Genomic DNA, 20,958 nt, shown 5'->3' with positions numbered 1-20,958 from the left:
ATGTTCCATTACTGAGTTTCTTATTCCATGCCTATGTCCCTTTTGAGCACAGCTTTTCCTTTTATAGCCCATGATATTTTGACTGCAATTATAATTAGAGTCTTAGAAGGTAAATTGTACAGATTCTTGAAGACAGAGAGTGAATTTTTTTATTCCTCCATGGTTGTATTTCAGGAGATTCTACAAGGTGGTAGGGATGACATAGTAAAGCATAATAGTGTGTATAGCATTTAAGTCCCTTATTTTTGGCTCTGAGCTTTGCATATGACTTAAAAACTGCTCCTAATTTAAAATGGAGCCTAGGGACTTCCCTGGTGATGGAGTGGCTAAGACTCCGCTCCCAGTGCAGGGTGCCCAGATTCGACCCCTGATCAGGGAACTAGATCCCACATGTCATAAGGACCTGGCACAGCCAAATAAATATTTTAAAAAAATAATTGGGCCTAAAAAGCCCAAATAATCTGAGCAAAGTCCCAGTGGGACTAAATTCTAGAAAAGAAGAGAATAAAAACACATGCTGATAATCATAATTGATTTCAATTGGAAAGGCATCCCAAAAATGTGCTTGAATAAGGAGCTCTGAACTTTTTAAAAATGACATGTATAAAAATACAGTACAGGCAGGCTTTTATCTAGAGTGGTTGGATACTGGAATGGCAAGAGGTCTGTAGCTGGGCTTATAAAAGCAAATTCTGTAGAAGGGCATGGGCTGTAAGTAAAAGGACTTAGCTGTGACCACTGTGATACTCCCTAGGGCCTCAATTTTCTCATCCAGAGTATAGCAACACACCTACCTTGTCAATCTCAGATTTGTCAGGTATTTGTAAAACAATATTGTAAATTTTAGGTAAGTCATCGAGTAAAGGTTTAAGGTTATTAGTGCTTAGGGTTCGAAGCGAAAAAGGCACTGTACTTGATGTCCTAGCATATTCATGTCCTAACAAGCCACTCTTAATCCTTCCATTTGAAAGGGCAGAGAGTGTTAATAGAAATTAAGACCCAAATAGGTGAGGGACTGTTGGGAGTGGCAAGATTTTTTCACCCCCGTTTCTCCAGACAGATGTGAGGTTGTAGGTTAGTGATTCAATTTCAGGAGAGGATGTCAACCCTACTCTGATTTGTAGTAGAAATATCTGCCTTTGAGAGATGAAACAACAGCCACAACTCCAGGCCCTTTGTTCCACAGACCAGATGTCTGTGGAAAGCTCACCTCTAAGAAACTCTTCATTAGGACGTAGTTGCATCCATTCCTCTTGACAGAATGTTAGGAGAAGCCTTGCTGTTTCTAGGCTGCTACTGGTAGAGTCGGACACGACTGAGCGACTGAACTGAACAGAACTGAACTGGTAAACCAAGATGAAATCTCAGGATGAATTCCTGTTTGCTTTGGCTGCTGAGACATTCAAAACCAAACCTTATAGCTGGATTTTAATTACTGTGTGACATTCTGTAGCATGTATTCCTTTGGCTGTCCTGCCTTTTTCTTGTCATTGTCATCTGCTTATTTTTGTTGACTTTCATTTGTTCTTACAATATATAAACTATCAAGTTTTGTTTTTTTTTAATCTAAACCAGAGTCTAAACTGCCACATTGAGCAGATTCAGGCTTCTAGATGTAGACCACATTAAAATGCTGGAATATAATTACAGAGTCCTGCATCACAGGGAGAAAACACCAGTCAGGAGAGATGACGGAAAGCTGGATACGGGATACCCCTGACATCTCAGATTGGTAAACCTGAAGAGAACACCCAGCAAAATTCTGCAGCATTTTACTATTTAAGTTTGTGAGAGCAGGGATCACTGCATGGTGAGACAGACTTATTCAGACACTAAGCTTGTTCTACCCAAGCCCTGCCGTTTTGTAGATGGGAGGGAACAGAGGTTAAGGCCAGAGATGTTCTGTCTCTAGGTCTGCCACTGACTAGCTGAACTGAAACTGAGTCAAGTTTTTCTGAACTTTAGTTTATTTACAATACAGGGAATAGACCAGGGAATCTCTTGGGTTTCTTAAAACCATTAAAACTGATTTGCACTTCAAGACAATGTGGGCTAATTGCTGCCACTGCTCAAAAATATTTTTGAAACTTTTTGGAACAGTTTGGATATCCAGTTCTCTGAAGGTTTCGTTTTGCCAGGTATGGCAGTAGCTACCTAGCTTAATTCACATCAGTTTCTTAATCTCAAGTGACTTCACTGTTTCTAAAACGAAAACCTTCCTTGGTAGTAAAATTTGTCTCTTATTCTTGTCCTTGTGTTTGTCACTCAGTTGTGTCCGACTCTGTGCGACCCCATGGACTGTAGCCTGCTAGGCTCCTCTGTCCATGGGATTCTCCAGGCAAGAATTCTAGGGTGGGTTGCCATGCCCCTCTCTAGGGATCGAACTCAGGTCTCCCAAATTGCAGCCATCAGAGATTTACCATCTGTGTCCCTAGTTAAGTATGTTTAAAAATTTAGGTTCTGCTCCAAGAAGCAATTCAAAAGTATTTTTTCAAACAACGGTAGCATTCGTGGCACTTAATATATGGCTTTCTGAAAGTAACTTAAAGAACAAGGTACTAACGTAGTGTACTCTTTAAGCACATTTAAGTACACTCTAAGTATATTCTTTCAAGAATTAAACTCATCCTAGTTAGACGTTAAAATGTAAGAAAACAGCTTTAGAATCAATGAAATATACAGTATATAATATCCTAAACTACCTTTTTCTGTTGAACGTTTTAGAAAAGCTTAGATTAAGAAATGTCTAAATGGACAAGTTGTGACAGAGGTGCCCAAACCTTGCTGCACAATGAAATCACACTGAGATTTTTTTTTTTTTAAATACCAATGCCTGGCTCCCCCTTCCAAAAATCATAATTTAAGTGATATGGGATGTGACATAGGCAGTAGTATTTTAAAATCTTCCCAAGTAATTTGCAGATTCTGTAGAACAGTTTAGTACCCACCTTTCATGCACTTATCATGTCATTAAAACCTTGTAAAATAAGCAAGATTTTTTTGTTTAAACATACAATGGGCGAAAACTCTGCTGTTTACAGTCTAGAGTTTTTTGTTATGGAGCATTTTGCATTAAGTATTCATGTTTTTCTAAGTTCTCACTTGGAAGTTGTAATATATCATTTATTTACTAAGTCCTGAACCCAGAGCATTACTGCTGAAGTGCAGTGTTTAAAAAGATAGCTATAGGTACATAAAAAGTGAAGTAGATATACGTCAAATCAAATACAGCGTACCCAAAGATATTGGGGGTTTGGTTCCAGACCACTACAATAAGCATCTCAATAAATAAAGCATCATGTGAATTTTTGGTGTCCCAGTGAACACAGAAGTGACATTTGCATGACATTAATCTATTAAGTGCAATAATATGATCTCCAAAAAAAAAGAAAACTATGTACCTTAATTCAAAAATACTTTATTAACTCTAGTCATCATCTAAGCCTTCAGTGAGTTAGTTATTTTTTGCTGGAGGAGGAGGGTTTGAAATCTGAATACTACCAAAGAGATGAAACTGAGCAAATGCTGTTGGAATACGGATGGCGACAGACACACGTTGACAGCAGCGTTGCCACAGATCTTCGATCTGTAAAGCAGAGTATCTGTGAAGTGCAGCCTAGTGAAATGAAGTGTGCGTGCAAGTCTCCCTGCTGCACTTGTGTTTCAACGGTTTCTGGTGTGATTCAGGAGGCAGGTCAGTGTACTTGCAAAGGTGGGGAAAGAGGGTCTTACTCTCACGAGGACTGGCCAAGCTCTAAGTGTGGAGGATGATGATAATAAAGGGACTGAAGGACAGGTACGGAGGACTTGTGCTATGAACAGTGAAAAGCCATGAAAAGGGAAGGGTTGCTGAAATGGCTGCGGAACTGAAGGCAGGGCTCCTCTGGCCTCCCCAAAGTGGGCTCTAAAATAGATCACGTGTGTGCTGTCCTCACATGAAGTAGACCAGGAGGCTTAAAGGATCACGGGATAGGTGATCCTTTGTAAGCCCAAATATTGTTATTGTTAAACCAGACTCATTTGCATACAGGGGGCAGAGTGGCCGATAATGAACCAGGTGCTGTGTCCCTCACGTTCTGGTTTCAGTCATCCCGCTAATGGAATGGCCTCTTTATTGTCACTGCATCCATTTTGGTGGCTTTTTCTTTGACCTTACTTGCTTGGCCCTCCCTGGTACACTTGATGATGTTCCCACCATACCTTGAAATGTGACCTCATGTATCCTGTTGCCTTTCTGTGAACAATCCTTGATCTCCACTTGCTGATTACTTTTCCTCTCTAGCCCTTTATATACTTGATGTTTTGCAATCTTTTCTCAGAGTTCACTCAGAGTAGACTACCCCTCACCTTGAATGGCTTCCAAGCCTATTTCAGAAATATTTTGATGTCACCTTCACTTCAAATTCAGGTGAAGAGAGAGTGGTCCAGAGAGAAGCCATCAATGGCATGGCTCAACAAAGGTGCAGATACCTGAAATATTTGGGAAAATGTAGGTCAGTGGGTCTGTAGCCTGGAGATGCCTAAAATAGGAGTCAAGAGAGTTAAGACCTGGGAATGTAGGCAGATGCCAGATCAAAGGACTTTCGGTTTTTTATCTTTTTAGCACAAGATGCACTGAAGAATTTAATGCAGTCACAAAGAAGTTGATGAAACTACTCATTTTAGAAACTCAACTGGTAGCATGGAAAACAGTAGAGAGAGGCTTGAGACGACAAGGCAGTAAGGTAGGGAGGATGGGAAAGGAAGTTATTTAGAATGAGCCGTCAATAGGACTCGGTGACAGCTTGGATGCTGGAAGTCAAGTGTCTAGAATGGCCTTCAGGTTTCTTCTGGCAAGAGGAACTGGTTGCTGGTAGTGTCATTTATTGAGCTAAGAGGACAGATTTTAGAAGAGATTTCAATTGGACATTCAGGAAGAAATAACCAGTAGGTAATTAAACCCATCTTAAGACTAGCCTAAGACAATAGATTTGATAGTCAAAACCATATGCATGGATGAGATTATTGAACAGTTATATTCAAGCAAAACCGTAATAGTAAATACAACTATTCTATAAAGGAAAAAACCCCATGGTTAAGTACCACTTTTAAATGGGAAAGCTGACCAGAAAACAAAAGGCAGGAAGTACACTAGAAGAGTAGTATCACAGGAAAACAAAAGGGAGTTTTAAGAAGTAGGCCAATCACGTGGAAAAATGAAGTATCTGCTGGATTTGACTACTGGGTTCCTGGAGACCTCAGCGGGAACTTTTTCTAAGCCAGAATTAACTGCAAGCTTCTGAAGAATGACGGACTGTTGGAACAAAGAAACCAAGGAGTTGTGAAAGGGGAGGAGGTGTTGAGTACAAGAGAACAGCACACCTGCCTCCTCCCCAAGGCAGGTGTTCAGATGGATGCTGGAATAAGGAGATGCTCTTATAGCAAACAGTCCAGAAATGGAGTTCACAGCTCAGACCTCAATTTTCTCTATAAAGAAGTATACTGGCCAGCTGGTAAGCAGGATGGTGGTCAAAGGCTGAAACTGTTGCTGGAAGATGACCCAAAGAATAAATGGGCTGACTGCTGATTCAAAAGCCTGGCCAGACTGGAAAATGTAGTGGCATCAAGTCATTGCTACATCAAGTCATTGTTACAATGGACACAAAATGCAAATACAAATTATAATGATTAACAGAAGGGTTGCAATTAAAAACCATACCACTGACAATTCCCATCAGAAGAAATAATCTTGTCATTACATACTGTCAACAAAATCGAGACCTTAGGTGAACTCACTCTGCAAGAGACCCAGAAAATGTTAAGGTAGAGTGGTAGAGGTGAGCAAGCAGCCTTGGCTTAGCCTAATGAAAACTAATTAGTAATACAGCATAGGTGGAAAAGAAATGCTCATTTAAATTATGTCTCATTAGCTATCTTCCATGTGACTTCTTGGGCTTCCCTGGTGGCGCAGATAGTAAAGACTGTCCGCAATGCAGGAGACCTGAGTTCAGTCCCTGGGTTGGGAAGATCTCCTGGAGAAGGAAATGGCAATGCACTCCAGCATTCTTGCCTGGAAAACCCCATGGACAGAGGAGCCTGGCGGGCTATACAGTCCATGGTGTCACAAAGAGGTGGACACAACTGTATGACTAATGCTTTTTCATGTGACTTCTTTGCCCTAGAAGAATATTACGTGAGATATAACTCAAAAAATGAAACTGCCGTGCAAAAAAAGACAATACAGTTATGTGTCAAGGCATATGATAACAGATTTTGAAACATGAAATATTTAGGAAATGTTTTAAGAGGAGGCAGAGTTTGAGATTAACCCCAAATGGGATAAGAATCAATGAGTTTTTCTTGGAGATTTTATTAAAAAGTACCATCAAGTATGTTTATGGAAAAGATAAATGATTACAAAGGGAGCTGTTATAAAAATCTGTCAACCTAAGTAGTGTCTAACCAAATGCACAATTAAAGGCCACAAATATTAAGTATCAGTTTATTTAAATTTCTAAAAGATGTAAAAATAGACAACTTCTCTTTGTAGTAGAAAGAGCATTATTATGTGGAGTTACGGGACCTAGTCTGGTGTGAAATGAGATTCCTCTGGTCCCGCCAGTTTCTAAAAGGGCTAGAGTATTATTTGTTCTTCCTCACCCACAAAAGGTCTGATTAAGAAACAAATGGTCTGATTTGAAATATAAATATTTAAGTGTGGCCAACACTAAAATAGTAAATTCATTAGGGTAAGTAGAACATTATAATAATTACATGACAGTAATTAGGAAGTGGAAACATGCAGGTTATTTGCCAAATATTAATGTAATGGAACGAAACAATTTCTTCATGCAGCAGTTGGGAAGGAAAAACAGGACTTCTATTACTTCTTAACTAAAACATGTTTATATAGTAGCTTTTGAATATTGTTATAAATATCACCAGAGACCAAAACGCAAGGTAAATTTCATTTCTATATTTCAGAAAACCTACTTGAATACACTTTGAAACAAGAGTACAACAAAATAGAATATACTTCAAATGTTGAATATACAAACTATTATAGTTCAAATCTGAACACTGGTACTTTCCCTCTTAAACTTCAACTAAAAAAAAAAAAAGGAAGAAAGAAAACTCCAGGTATTAGAGTTACCTGACAAAAATCATGCTGAGCCTTAACTTCCGAGTGACAGCAGAACTGAAACGGATATGTCTGCACAGATGCCAGGGCTGAGTGAGTGACAATCAGGCGTGTTACAGCAAAAGGCCAGAGCCAACTGTTAATTTGTCCACAATTAAGAAACTGACAGACTTAAACTACCATATAAAATGTTACATGTAAATTCTATAACAATACTGTGCTAGGTACAAGATTTTTAAAATTTTTCTTTTAATAAAAAAGCTTTACACAAACAAGCCATTAGCTTATTTCAATAAAGAAAACCGAAAATTAGTCTAAGGCCTTTGTTTTAAATCAGCTTAAGCTATATGATAAAAAAAAAAAAACGCACTAGATCTTTTTTGCTAACCTCTTTCTGAAGCTTTTGGATCCATTCTTCAATTCACATTCTAAAATACCTATATTAGCAGTTTTCACATAGCACCAGTTAAGTGAGTTCTGTGTGAACACAGTAATAATTGCTGGTATGCATATAAAATGCATCAAAAATTGCTATATGTAACGACAAGATCACCCATCCCAATCCCTCCCCACTGAAAACTGTGTAACCTCTTACAGTGTTAGTGTTCCAAGTCTTAGTGTAACTTGATATTGTAGTGAGCTGCTTGGTCCCTTTCAGTCCTTTTCCTTATTGGCGGGTTCAGTTGTTTCTACTGTAAGAGGCAGTTTTCTGTCAGCATCTCAATATGTAGTTCATTTCCCACTGAAACATGGGATAGGTAATTTATTTCCAGTAAGTCTGATTGTTTTCTTAAATGCATTAGAAGTGTTTTAAAGTCTTCTGACTTCTGCTGATGACCCCCTTGCGAACGCTCGTATCAGGACCGGCACTAACACCCTAGCGTCCCCAGGAGCGCTGCAGCTTCATTTCTCACACGTTACCAGTCCTTCCGTTTTCATTGTCACAGGAAGGGCAAGAGCTGAGGGCGCACTGACAACCACTACGTGGGTCACTGTCTTATTTCCATCTGCTGGTTTGTCTTCTTGTACCAGCTGCAAAGTTTTCACATCATGTTCCTGCTTTTTCGCCACTGCTTCTGATTTAACCTCTGGCCCTTTTATGACTGCGCTGATAACCCGAGGAGGAGTCTGGCCAGATGCCTGCTGAGGAGGCACTGATAGTCTCATCACAGGGGCCCCGTGAGCTATTGAAACGGGGGTAAGTGCTCTCACAGCCAGTGGGGTGCCCACAATGTTAATGCTTCCTGATCCAGTCAGATTCGACTTTGTCTGCAGTTGACACTGTGCAAGCTGCGTAGCTGGGATGGTAATAATTTTGGCAGGCTGCATGGTGATTTTGTCTCCATTTTCAGTAGAGGCTGGCATCACAGTAGGGATTGTCTGAATAACTACCTTTGGAGAGGCTGCTGTTGTCGGACTAGAGCTGGTTATTAACGGTGCACCTGCATTAACTGACTGAACTGCCACAGTTGAAATTTTCTGACCCAACGATGTCATTACAACAGGTACTTGCATTGCCACACGAACTGTCCTGGTTGATTAAAAAAAATAACTTTGATTATATGTCACGCTAAATTATTAAATAGGTCTCTTTGAGAGAGAAAAAAAGATGAATGCAAATCCAACATATGTAAAACTAGTGGACCCAACTTTACAGATGGACCGAAAGTCTCTGAAGTTTACAGCATGAAATAACATAAGATGAATATATTTTAAAAACATGAGATGAATACATTTAAATATAAGCTGAATATATTTATATATATATTTAAAAGCCTACATTAAATTCCATCTAAAAAATCATAAAAATCAATTCAAGTAAGAAAAGACATCTACTTTAAGAAGAATATTTTAATTAGTACATTTAAAAATACCAAGCACTTTTCAAAGTCTTGACAGTCAGTTCTTAAAATGCAAATATTAAAAAAGAAACATCCCAGTTTTGCCAAAGAGTCTTCTAAAAACTAAATACATATAAAAAAAATAAATAAATAAATAAATAAAAACTAAATACATTACAACTACTGGTTTCCCTCACTTACCTCGGGGCTGCTGTTGCTGATACAGATGTGGTAGTAGTGGGAGACCTGGATGAAGCATCACGACCAGGGGGAGTGATGTTCACAACTCTAGCTACACCCTTCTCTGCTCTGGAGCAGTTTAGAGGAGATGAGTTTTTCCCACCACGAACAGAAGTTGCTGCTTTTAAGAGACTTTCTGCAGACAATGATACTCGTTCTAATGATTTTTCATCCGTAGCTGCTGCTAAATCTTCACTACAGGTTTCACTTTTGTCATCATCTATGACCACTATGTTTTTGGGCATATCCTTGAACTGATATACAAGCCTCTGTCCTTCAACCTTTGCAAGGATACCCCTTTGGTAATAATATCTGTAAGGAAAAAGTATTAAATAAGTCAAGTATATTATGTTTGCCCCTCCACAATCCCCAAACAAAAATACCGTGAAGAGATGCTAACAGAAACACTGACTTACTCTAGTAAGAGGTAAGGTGGGACTCCATTCAAAAGGTAAGAATTTGAAGTAGCTATGAAATTAGAACTTGGTACCATATGTCCTATAACCTTGAAATCTGTGAATTAGCTAAAAGCTCACTGTTTTTATTAAAGCAAGTCATTTAACCTAAATACAGAATATGTTATTGTACAGTTGGCCCTCCATATCTAAGGGTTCCTCATCCATGGATTTAACCAACCACAGATTGAAAATGCTCAGGGAGAAAAAATTTCCACAAGAGTTCCAAACAGCAAAACTTGGATTTGCCATGTGATAGCAACTACTTAGATGGCATATACACTGTGTTAGGTATTGTATCATCGACAGATGATGTAAAGTATATGGGGGATATAAGTGGGTTACAAGCAAACACTACCCCCACTTTATATGAGGGATTTTGATCATCCATGAATTTCTGGTATCCAAGGAGGGTTCTGGAGCCACACCCCTCAGATACTACTAAGGGACAACTGGATTTTACAGATACTGGTAACAATTTAGTTCTGATTTACTTAGGTTATAAAAGCAACTTGGTATTATGTGGAAAAACTGCCTAAACCATACTTAGTAAAAATGAATTTGTGGCATATGTGAATACTGTCACATAAACTATGTTCATTTACAAATTCCCTTAATTAGAATAAGCTGTGTACATTACAAAGTTACGTGGGTTCCTCAAACTGACAAAACTTAAAATTTTCATATCACAATAAATCCATTATAACAAATTTGCAGGAACTAAAGAACAAATTCACAGTTTGGAAACTGTATTATATTTGGGTTTAATTTTCTTAAAGGCACACATTTTCCACAAATGGATTTTCCAATAGTGTTCAAATTTTAGCCATCTAGACTAAACCTCTCTCTCCATCTGCCTCCAAACCCAAGAAGCTCCTCTAGAAAATCCACCCAAATTAAAATTAAAAGCTATAATAAGTAAGAGACTTTAAGAGCTTCTCTTTAACTATCAGGTTTCCCAGGTGGCTCAGTGGTAAAGAATCCACCTTACAGGAGACACAGGAGACCTGGTTTCGATCCCTGGGTCAGAAAGATCTCCTGGACGAAGAAATGGCAACCTAATCCAGTACTCCTGCCTGGAGAATTCCATGGACAGAGGAGCCTGGCAGGCTACAGTTCATGGGGTTGCAAAGAGTTAAGACACAACTGAGCACTCTCACGCACTTTAAGTATTAATAGACAGTATTAAGTATTAAGAGATACATAAGTTTTCCTTGAAAACTCTTGTGTTCTTACCTCAAAGCTCGTCCCATAGTTTCATAGTTCATGTCTGGCTTGTTCTTATGCTTTCCCCAAAGCTTAGAGACAGCCTTTGAATCCACAAGCTTGAATATGCCTTTTTCTCTCTGAGTCCACTTAATATATCGAGGACAAGTATTTTTGTCTTGAAGTAGATCTAAAAGAAACTCCCACAAATAGGTTGTGTTTCCTTTGAAAACAATTATAGACACTGATTAAAAATTCATCAATATAACTAAAAGCAAGTATTTACTTAAGCTGAATAAAAAAATCAATTTACTACTGGTAAAGAACAAATGTACCAAGAGTCTGCCATTAAATACTTGACTATATTATCAATCATTTGTACAGTGTCAAACTGTGTTGTCTAGTGAATAACAATTCAAGAAATAAATAACAGTTTTGAAACAATATAAACTATACCATAAGGCCATGCACAGTTTTAAATGACAGAAAGTAATGTCTGGGATCTCAGGAGTGAAAATAAAGTGGATTGGCAAGACATTAAGTCTTGGAAGATGGCTAAGATTTGCATACCAGAAGGAAAGGAAGGAATGTGGGTAGGTAAAATAAGGAACTTAGTCCCAAAGAGAAGAGAGCATCACTCTTTTCTTTTATTGGAAGGGTGGGGAGGAGTAGTGGGCAGTGTTATGAGAAGACTAAAGACAGGCTGCTGTTTTTCTTTATTCCCTCCATAAACCTCTAGGTACGGAGGTTTGTAAACTGATGAAAGAATAGAAGAGAGTCCTGAGAAGAAGATTAGAATACATATACCACCACTGAACCCCTGGGTCATCTCTAGGCTCCTGTTCACTAACCCTTTACTATCCTCAAAAATTCAGATCCAAGTTACAAGCTATATGAGAAGAACCTTGGGGTGGGGAGGCTTCCACTACTCAATCTAAACACTGATGCTCTTCCTCTAGCATTTCATTTTCATCCTGTAATTTCCCCGAAAATTCAATAAATCCATTAACCCATAGTTGGGCCCTGTGTACGTTTCTCTTGACCTAAAAAAAGATTAATCTTCAACTTTACAATGTTATTACATTTGTATCTCCAAAGCCCTATTACATCAGTGTCAATACCTAAAAACAGTGTTAAATCACAACTTTCAACTACATCAGTCTCAACTGAATCAAGAGGTATAGCTGGGGATTTTTATTCTGTCTATGACCTGGAGATTATAAGAACTCATTCTAGAAGAAATTTTTGTACAACAGACAATACCTTGTACATAGTAGGGATCTGAATGCTCCTGTGTCTAATGAATTAGTTATAGTTAGACCCACTGACATTCTTCAGATTATCTTTAACTGCTTCACTCCAGTTATCACCCCTAAGTTAAACAATTCTATTTCTGGTTTTAAGGAAAACGGAATTCAGAACGAGACGCCTTCTTTATCAGACAAGGTAGTTCATGGAGTCTATGCAGACATCATAATTTTGCAGAAGACGAAGCACTGACTGGATTTTTAATCCAGGTGTGACTGTAATGACTTTAACCTTCACACAACAACATATTGCCTCAGGTTTAATAATAAAAACTGAAATTTTAATGAAAGATGATTTTGACTGAAAATTTTTTTCTAGTGGTAAACATAAGGTCTTTGAGATACCATTAATGATGGGAGTAATTATAAAAATAATAGTAACTGTATATTTACAGTTCAAATTTCTAACACTTACTACTAATAAAATTTTAAGGTTTTCAATACAAATTAAAAGATAAAACCTAAGGTGTTAGGAATGTAAAACAACCAAAGACGGAGAAGAAAATAAAACTATCCTAAATTTGTCCCAAACTGACTAACAGTTCCTAAGTAAATGGAGGTTTACATAACTGGATTTTTAAAAATCTAACCAAATTTCTTGGTAGATTTACTGACTTAATTTTTTTTATTAAAGACTTAATCCAACAAATTAAGAGAGCAGACAATGTAGAAGGCTTATTATTATTTTTGCTTTTAATGAGAATATACAAATTCAATATACACATCAATTTTTTAAAAATACGTCAAATTTTTGTTTAGATATCCTTACTGACATGACTGAAATTTGTTGGTTGGAAAAGTAAATTCACCTTGCTTCTATCAGTTAAGAAAGTATGTATCAGAAATGAAGTCTTAGTTTTGTAAACCTTCTCAAATGTAAGTGACTCCATTTGACTCTCCATGAGGATGGGTGTAAACATACACACATCGTCCAAAACAACACAGGTGTGCATCAGACTGCACTTAGGGCCTTTTCCAAATCCAAATGCTTGCCCAGCTTCACTCCCTACAGTTTCTCTCTGCCTACAGAACCTCACTGAGTAAGGACCAGGCAGAGATAAGTTTGAAAAAGCTCCCCGTAAGATGCTCATACACCCTTGATTAAGAATTACAATCCAAGGCAGCACTACAGTGCGTGCTAGAAGTAATTTTCCTACAAATGTACTTGACTGGGGGAAAAAAAATATATATCCATCTCGCCTACAAAACAGCCCTCCCCAAATTACCTTTTCCTTCTCTGGGTTTCTTCTTTATACCTAAGTCAGGAGACCCATTGGAAATTGGCGACTGCTGGGTCTTTGGTTTACGGCCAACTGAAGAAAGAACATATTGAAACCATACATGGAAAACAGGAAAAATAACAGAAACGTGATAGCAGGCTTTTTGGTAACACATTATTTATGAAACTAGACACTAATTTATGGATTAATATATTGTGTATATAAAAGCTGCTTTTAAAAGGAACATTAAAAGCAATTCTGCAATATAAATTACAGCAGTTCAGTCACTCAGTCGTGTCCGACTCTGCGACCCCTCTTTGCGTTGATAGTAAAATCAATGTATATGGCAAGTCAGGTACTACTAACCTATTATTTACATGGTCACAGCCTCAATTTGCTAACCTTTTCCAATAATGTAGCAATGGAAACACATTCTAGTATAAACTTTTGTTTTCTGTTCTACAGAATTGTTAGAAAAAGCTTTACCTACCTATTGCAGAAGATCTGATAATCTGCGAAGCCCTTTGAGCTCAAATGAGGAAAAGTAAAAAATATTATTTTAAACACTCTCTACTGCTCTGAGCCAATCAATCCACCAGAATTTAAGCATAAATTTCCCCACCTCAACGTGCAGGTATAAGGATTAAAAAAAAAAAAATCTTCCAAGTAATTGCTTCATATGTCTAAGAAATGTTTGTCCCCTTTTGTTTCTCCTCACTCACTTCTGCCCTAAGCCATGTTCAGACAGTCCAACATCCACAATGAACAGAAAAGCAAGAGCTACACTTCTCTACAGAAAGGAAAGAGTATTTCTGAAATGTGTGTTCAGCCCTCGGCATTGAAGGATGAGTACTGGCAGGTGAGGGAAGCCTCAAGAACGAGACTGGGAATAGTAAGTATAATATTACGAATTTGGTGATTGCCATACACCTGGGGTTTCTGATGTCTCTACTCTTCATTAACAAGGATTATCTAGAGCTACATTAAAATGCCCTAATGTATATTTGAAAAAGCATAGCTATCATAGTCTAGGATTTCATTATGGTAATTCTGATCAATAAGAAGTATGTTTTGGCAAAAATATAAAACTAAGTTTACCAGTATCCTAATTAAAAATAGAGCTTAATTTCTCAATTTAAATACTATTTATATGTACAAAATATGCAGCCAGTAATAAGACCCAACATCTTCTCTGTCTCCTAAATTCAAGCACAAAAGCCCAACTTCTTAATAGAAAAGTTAGTCCCCAAAGGCTTGTTTTCTTATAAAGCAGCATGTCCCAAATCATGTTATTTGACAAATAGGTTATTCATCAGAAGGAAAAGGATTCTACAGTCAAATTAACTTTCAGAACTGCACGTAATCATCTCTTGGAGATTTATAATGCACATTAGTATATTAAAAGCTCTAGAAATAAAAATAAGGCCCTACTATTAAAAATAACCTACCTTTCTATGTCCCAAATGTCCTTAACCACAAATGAATAACTGGTAGTATTATATGTAATTTTTAAATTGTCATTCATTAAGACCACCTATTTTCAAATACATAAGATTAGAATTAAATTGGCAAATTATTTTCTGGTTTATACCATACCACCATGTACACAGATCAACCTATTTAGAGATCTTGGCTCCCTAAATACTCCCAGCTTTTCAGTCTTTTCTCTCTTCATGTAAATCTAAAATTTTCTTAGGTATTTTGTAACAGCTGCATAAGATAAAACCAGCCAAATGCTACAGTGTGCAGTGCGTAAACAGGGTTGTTTACATGTATGCCTTTTGTTTAAACATTTACAGCGCAAAGTAATTCTTCCTTCTAATTCTCTCATCCATGCCTTATCTCAAATACATATATAATCTATAAGAGAGAAGGCAACTGTGTTATTCTCTGTTGTGTCCCTCACAGCAATGAGGCACAGACCTGTGAACATCACAGCAATCTGAAATACTGCTACCTAACAAATGATTAGATAATACCATTATTTCTAATACAACTTTCCCCCTTATTTTTTGCCTTTGATTTTATCCCCCCCGCCCCCAAAAAAAAGTTCAGAAAGAGCAGAGAACACAATGGAATTAGGTGAGAATTTACACAGAATTTCACTTCTTTCAAGTTTTACCTTTGATTCAAACAGAAAAAAAGAACCCACTCAGGATGCTGGAGATGGACTGGGGCATTCCCCCAGGATCAGATGAACACAGGTTTCAGCAGGAGTCAAAGAGTAAGTGGAAATGCTCTTTACCCAATGGTGAGTTTAGTCCCCTCAGAATTCCCTACGGGCAATCTTGGTGTTTTAAGGCCAAAGATAGTGGGGAAGAAAATTGGGCTTTTTATTTTAATGCCCACAAAAGAGTAGGAAGATAAGGTTAGGAAAAACAGAGTCAGAGTCAAGAATACTTTTAAGTAACCAAGTGCCTAAAAGGATCAGAAAGTAGAAAGATGTGCAGCGACGCCCTGATCTTCCTTCTGTGTTGCTCAGTCGCCCAGTCCTGTCTGACTCTGCAACCCCATGGGCCCCTTTGGTGTATCAAGCTCTTACTATAATCTCATTTTGGGGCAACTACTTTTAGGGCTCAAATACAAACTCCCTTAGACACTATGAACATGTTAAAAGACACAATTAAAAATCTCAATTTTTTGAGAGTATCTAATTAGTATAACATTGATCATAAACATAGCAAATATTTCCCATCTCCCTTGATGGAGAAAAAAGATACTAGAAAAAATTTCACCCCAATTCCCAGAAATTTATAAATACACCCTACCTTTTTTCTTTTTCATCGGTTCATGGCTATCCGGTGATGTGGGAATAGGAGAGGTATCCATTGGTTCAGATTCTTCGGTTGACACCTCCACTACAGTTTCTGTAATGACATCTGGCCTCATAGCAGCATGGATAAATTCTGGAGTTGATACACAAGGAGGGACAAACACTTCCACTATAAAAAAAAGTTGAAAAATTTAAATTTCCCACCCCCATTAATGCCTCTTAGCATGGACAATTCAATTTTTAGCAAAGGTGAGGTTACTAAGAATTCATCAAAGCAGGGTAAGAACTTGAGGTTAATTTGTTGAATATACAATATGATCTAAAGTATGTAAGTAAATAGATGCAAAGAAACTCAACCTGAAGGAAATGTTAATCTTCTGGGTAAAGAGGGAGATCATGAGAGTCAACCCCCTTGCTTCCCACTTTAGGTACTTTCAAGTTCATTGTAAAAGACTGTATCATTTTGACAATTGGGAAAACAGTCAAAAATAAAACAGTATAACAGTGAGTTAACAATTATTTTCCTTCTACTTACTCATCATTATTCTCTAACAAGGTAAAACATACACCTGATATAACATTAAAATAATAGAAGCGTATTCAGTGAAAGTAAGCACTTTTGGCTCGCTCTCTCTTTTTCTTAAATAACTTTTGGCCGCACCCCGAGGCATGTGGGATCTTAAGTTTGCCCACCAGGATCAAACCTGCACCTTCTGCATTGGAAGGCTGAGTCTTAACCTGGACCACCAGGGAAGTTCCTACAGTTCATTTTAAATATGAAAAGAAAACCTGCTCATTATAGCCAAATGAGTACCATCTTTCAATCTTTTATTTAACGGAACAGTCCCTAATATTTTGGGTCACTGAAATGGTGCATACATATTTTTAGGATTCTATTACATACAATAATGTTGCTCTGGCTCCCTTTCAATGTGCCTGAGTAGGATATGACATTTCCATTTCCATTAATACATACTACTATAGATTAGTACACTGACCAATATGCACTAATTTTCTTCTCATATCCCTGAATAACACACAGGATTACTACTCTAATTAAAAGTACGGTTGATCTTAGTATTTATTGTTAAATCCCTAAAAGAAGGGTCAATCTTACCATATTAAGTCAAATTAACATTTGGACATTAAAATTAGGGACAAAAAGATTCTCAAAGGCAATCTGTAAAAAGAGACCAAAACCAATGGAAAACCTGAAGCCTGAAGGGAGTGTGAAGGAGAGGAGTCCAGGAGTAGTCCCAGAACTACTGCCCATTATCACTGAAGGAAGGACTCGACGTGGCCACAGGTGACAACAGTTTCCATCGGCCATTCTCCAGCCATGCTCTTAAGGTTTCATTTACCCAGAGTTAAGGAAATGAGACACAATAGCAGAAACAGCAATTTCACATTTATCTGTCTACAGTGGGCACCTTCTGATTCAATTATTTTGAAAATTAAGTATTTAAAGCACTTAAGACTTGTGAACATTGCCAGGTAAAGACCAGTTACTGCTGTCATAGATATTTATATACAACAGACTTTGAGAACAACAATTCCCTTGGATTAAAAACATTTTTAGTTATTTTAGATACATGAAATGATCTAATAAAGAACAGTTCACATACCAGGACTTCTTGAATCTCTCAGGCAGGTAGGAGATTCCATATGGAGCAGGGCTTCAGCAGCTTCAATTGTCTTATCTGTACAGTGTGCATTACTGCTATGAACGGATGCTTCCACTGGAGGGAAAGTAAGTTCCACTCAATAAAAATGCATTGAACACATTACTGAACTAAATGCTCATGTTTAGTTCGTAACTCTAAATAAGCCATTAATACATATTAGTCTATACAAATTATAGAAATAATTTAAAAACGAAAACAAACCTGACATTTATAAAATGAATGTTGATTACAAAGCAACTATTGAGATTAATTAGAAATTTCTGAATCTTATCCAAAGGAAAACACAGACAGACTCTTGAAATTTGAACTCTGTATCAATTTTAGGCCAAAACTAACTTGGGGTTGGGGGGAGGATAGTTGTAGGTTAACAATCCTATGAAGTCTATTGTAATTTTAACATATTGCTACTAAAATCAGGGATTAACACCTATCAGAATCAGTCAGAGACTCATATTTCTAAATTACTTTAATGAATTAGTTCAATTCTTACAAACCCTCCTGTGCACCAGAGAACTTAGAAATTTTCTTCACAATTATCTGCTTTCTTCTTCAAGATTTCACTGGCCTTCATTGGGTTTCACCCAAGAAATTTAGAAAGACAAAAGAGAGTGCTTCTATTCCACACCCCACACCCCCACACCCCCCTCCGCCCAACCTCGGCCTTCATGAAGCCTTTCCTAATTCTGCCACTTTTTGTAACTTCTCTAACACTTACTTTATGCTTTGCTGATTAAATTATTTGTGAAAAAGCTTTGGTTCTAGTTTCTGCCACTTATTTCTGTAACCTAAGGCCAGTAATTTAAATCCCTGTATGGCCCAGTTTCCTCTTTCACTAAACAGTAATATCACTTACCTCATACAGTTTTGAGAATTAAATGCAGTGATTTCCTTAAGAATTTAATAAATGGTGATACTTTCTTATCATTTCTGTGTGATTATGAGCTCCATGAGATCAGGGAGGGCTAGCTCCGTGCCCCCCAGCTTTTGAGCCACATGGCATGGCATGCAGGATCCTAGTTCCCAGACCAGGGATCAAACCCATGCCACTTGCAGTGGAGGCATGGAGCCTTAACCACCGACTGCCAAGGAAGCCCAAGGGAGGCCTTGTCTCAATCATCTTTGTATCTGTTATAGTTCCTAACATAGATTCTTCATAGAGTAGGTATGTAAGTATTTCTTTTATTTATTAAAGTCAAGGACAACCTACAGACCTTACAGGAAAAGCAGCAATCCAAGCACAAAATCATTATCCTAATGATATATTAATTTCACATCCTGATTTGAAATACTGAAATTCTACTTTGTAAGAGGTTCTGAAACACAAATATGTTTAACAGTTTCTAATTTGATAGATCTTTCTCAAGATGTCCTCTCAAGGACTAAAGAAATATACAAATTTCATAAAACCATTATAAATTCACAAGTTCTACACACTAAAGATAACCATCTTTTAAAATTATTTCTAGTAAACTTTTAATTGAAAAAGATTTTTTCATTTAGTTTCAAAATTCACCAAGTGCTAAGGCCTCAGCCTTAAACACCAGCCATTTGGAGAGCATTTATAAAAAATCCAGTGACTGCTTTACCACCTGTTGCACATCATCCACACTCTCAACCAAGGTACCGAGTCTCTCCAGTTGCTCTTTCCATTTATGGAAATCTGCTCAAAGCTAAACAGTTCCAGAGAGGCAGCCAAACCTCTAAGTAAATCTATCTTTAGGTGACCCTGCTTACTCTTATCTGCAGCTTCACTGAAGCAGAGGATTCAATCAGTCCTTCTAGCTCAACTTTAAGAAACTTACTATTAGTAAGTATAAAATGTATTACCATTCTCAAGTTTTTTTTTTTTTTTTCAAATTTCCTCCCTACAATACTCATGTGTATTAAAGAACCTTGGGAAGCAGTTTCAGGGTTTTAAAGTTTATTCTAAGAACTTCATTCTCTTTAAAGTCTGCTTGTGTTGCAATTTAGCTGTTGTCTGAGGTGCTATTAATAAACTACCCTGGGTAAACTAATTCCTTATGTAATTGCATTAAGGCACACCCTAAAACTCTACCATATTAAAGTTAGAGCTCTGAGTATTTGATAATAATACAGCAATAGAATCTTACCAGATATTTTAATGTTTTGTTATAAACAAAATTTCCCAACAGTTACATATTATACTGCCCCGAATTTCTACATCGCTTGAGGTATATTTTCAAAACCATGATTTCATGTTAGTTATGTCAGTGAAAATTTCCTAGCTCTTATTTCCAATCTCAACCTCCTCTTTCTAAGTTCAAAATATTATTTCCCTAAAATACTGTACATGTACATAGTAAAATAGAGAAAACATACAAATTTAAGAAGAATATTAAAAATGCATAAATTCTCTATGAACTAATGATCAGATCTTATACTCTATGTACAGTCACTAAATGATTGTTCAGGATCTACCCTGTGCTACAAACCTGAGATACAAATGTGGAAAGATCTCTGGCCTCATGAAGCTTATACAAATAGTTTAGAAAGTATCGAAAAGAAAAACAGGAGTAAAGTATTTCAAAACAAAGATGCAAAATAATTTGACAGTTTCCATGAATACTTAATCCATTTTGTTAAAATAGAACACTATCTCCTTTTACTCTTTTGTTGACATAAGTCAACAAGTAGTTTTTGGTAACAGAAATTTAAGAAATATTTTTCCTATTCAAGTTTCCGTAATAACTGAAAACTTTTCAATACTATTTTATTCTTATCAGTAATTCAAATACAATTTGAATACAAATATAACTAAATAATAATTCAAATACAACTAAAATTCTGCACAATTCTTAAGGTAAATAAAACAGTGTGTGCCATCAAAGTAAGCAAACTTACAAGTGACACCTAAGAATTATTATCTCTTAAAACTTGATTTACTGGTGTTTTTCTAGGCCTATGTATTAAATTTATGGGAGTTTTAAAAAAAACTCATTTTAAAAATAGAAACAATGAAGCAAAAAGTTATCTGACAGGTACATCAACTAGTTAGGTTGCTGGTCAACATTCCTTGAAAAACTAAATGTATCAAATAAATTTCAAAACTATTTTAATCAATGTCAAAATTATATTTGCTTATGCCCTCCT

The 20,958-nt window shown here is 37.0% G+C and overlaps 1 protein-coding gene across 11 annotated transcripts in view; it reads right to left on the bottom strand.

Annotated features, from left to right (window-relative positions):
• Positions 1–6,331: 6,331 nt before the first annotated feature.
• The window catches only part of ELF2 (E74 like ETS transcription factor 2), a 99,272-nt gene continuing 84,645 nt past the window's right edge, over positions 6,332–20,958 (bottom strand). For 4 of the 11 annotated variants that reach the window (XM_040250484.1, XM_040250494.1, XM_040250493.1 and 1 more), the window contains 7 exons: positions 17,788–17,901; positions 16,158–16,331; positions 13,880–13,918; positions 13,396–13,482; positions 10,893–11,085; positions 9,163–9,513; positions 6,332–8,651 (listed from right to left, as the gene is read on the bottom strand). In XM_040250484.1, the coding sequence (XP_040106418.1) occupies positions 8,024–8,651; positions 9,163–9,513; positions 10,893–11,085; positions 13,396–13,482; positions 13,880–13,918; positions 16,158–16,331; positions 17,788–17,901 (1,586 nt within the window). In that variant the 3' untranslated portion in view covers positions 6,332–8,023. The remainder of the gene's footprint in view (positions 8,652–9,162; positions 9,514–10,892; positions 11,086–13,395; positions 13,483–13,879; positions 13,919–16,157; positions 16,332–17,787; positions 17,902–20,958) is intronic. The other 7 variants (XM_040250485.1, XM_040250495.1, XM_040250490.1 and 4 more) reach the window with 3 other exon arrangements.

The sequence above is a fragment of the Oryx dammah genome, unplaced genomic scaffold (assembly GCF_014754425.2).
Source record: "Oryx dammah isolate SB20612 unplaced genomic scaffold, SCBI_Odam_1.1 HiC_scaffold_12, whole genome shotgun sequence".
Lineage (NCBI taxonomy): Eukaryota > Metazoa > Chordata > Mammalia > Artiodactyla > Bovidae > Oryx > Oryx dammah.
The sequence above is the reverse complement of the archived record's forward strand: the minus strand, read 5'-3'. Positions and strand labels throughout refer to the sequence as shown.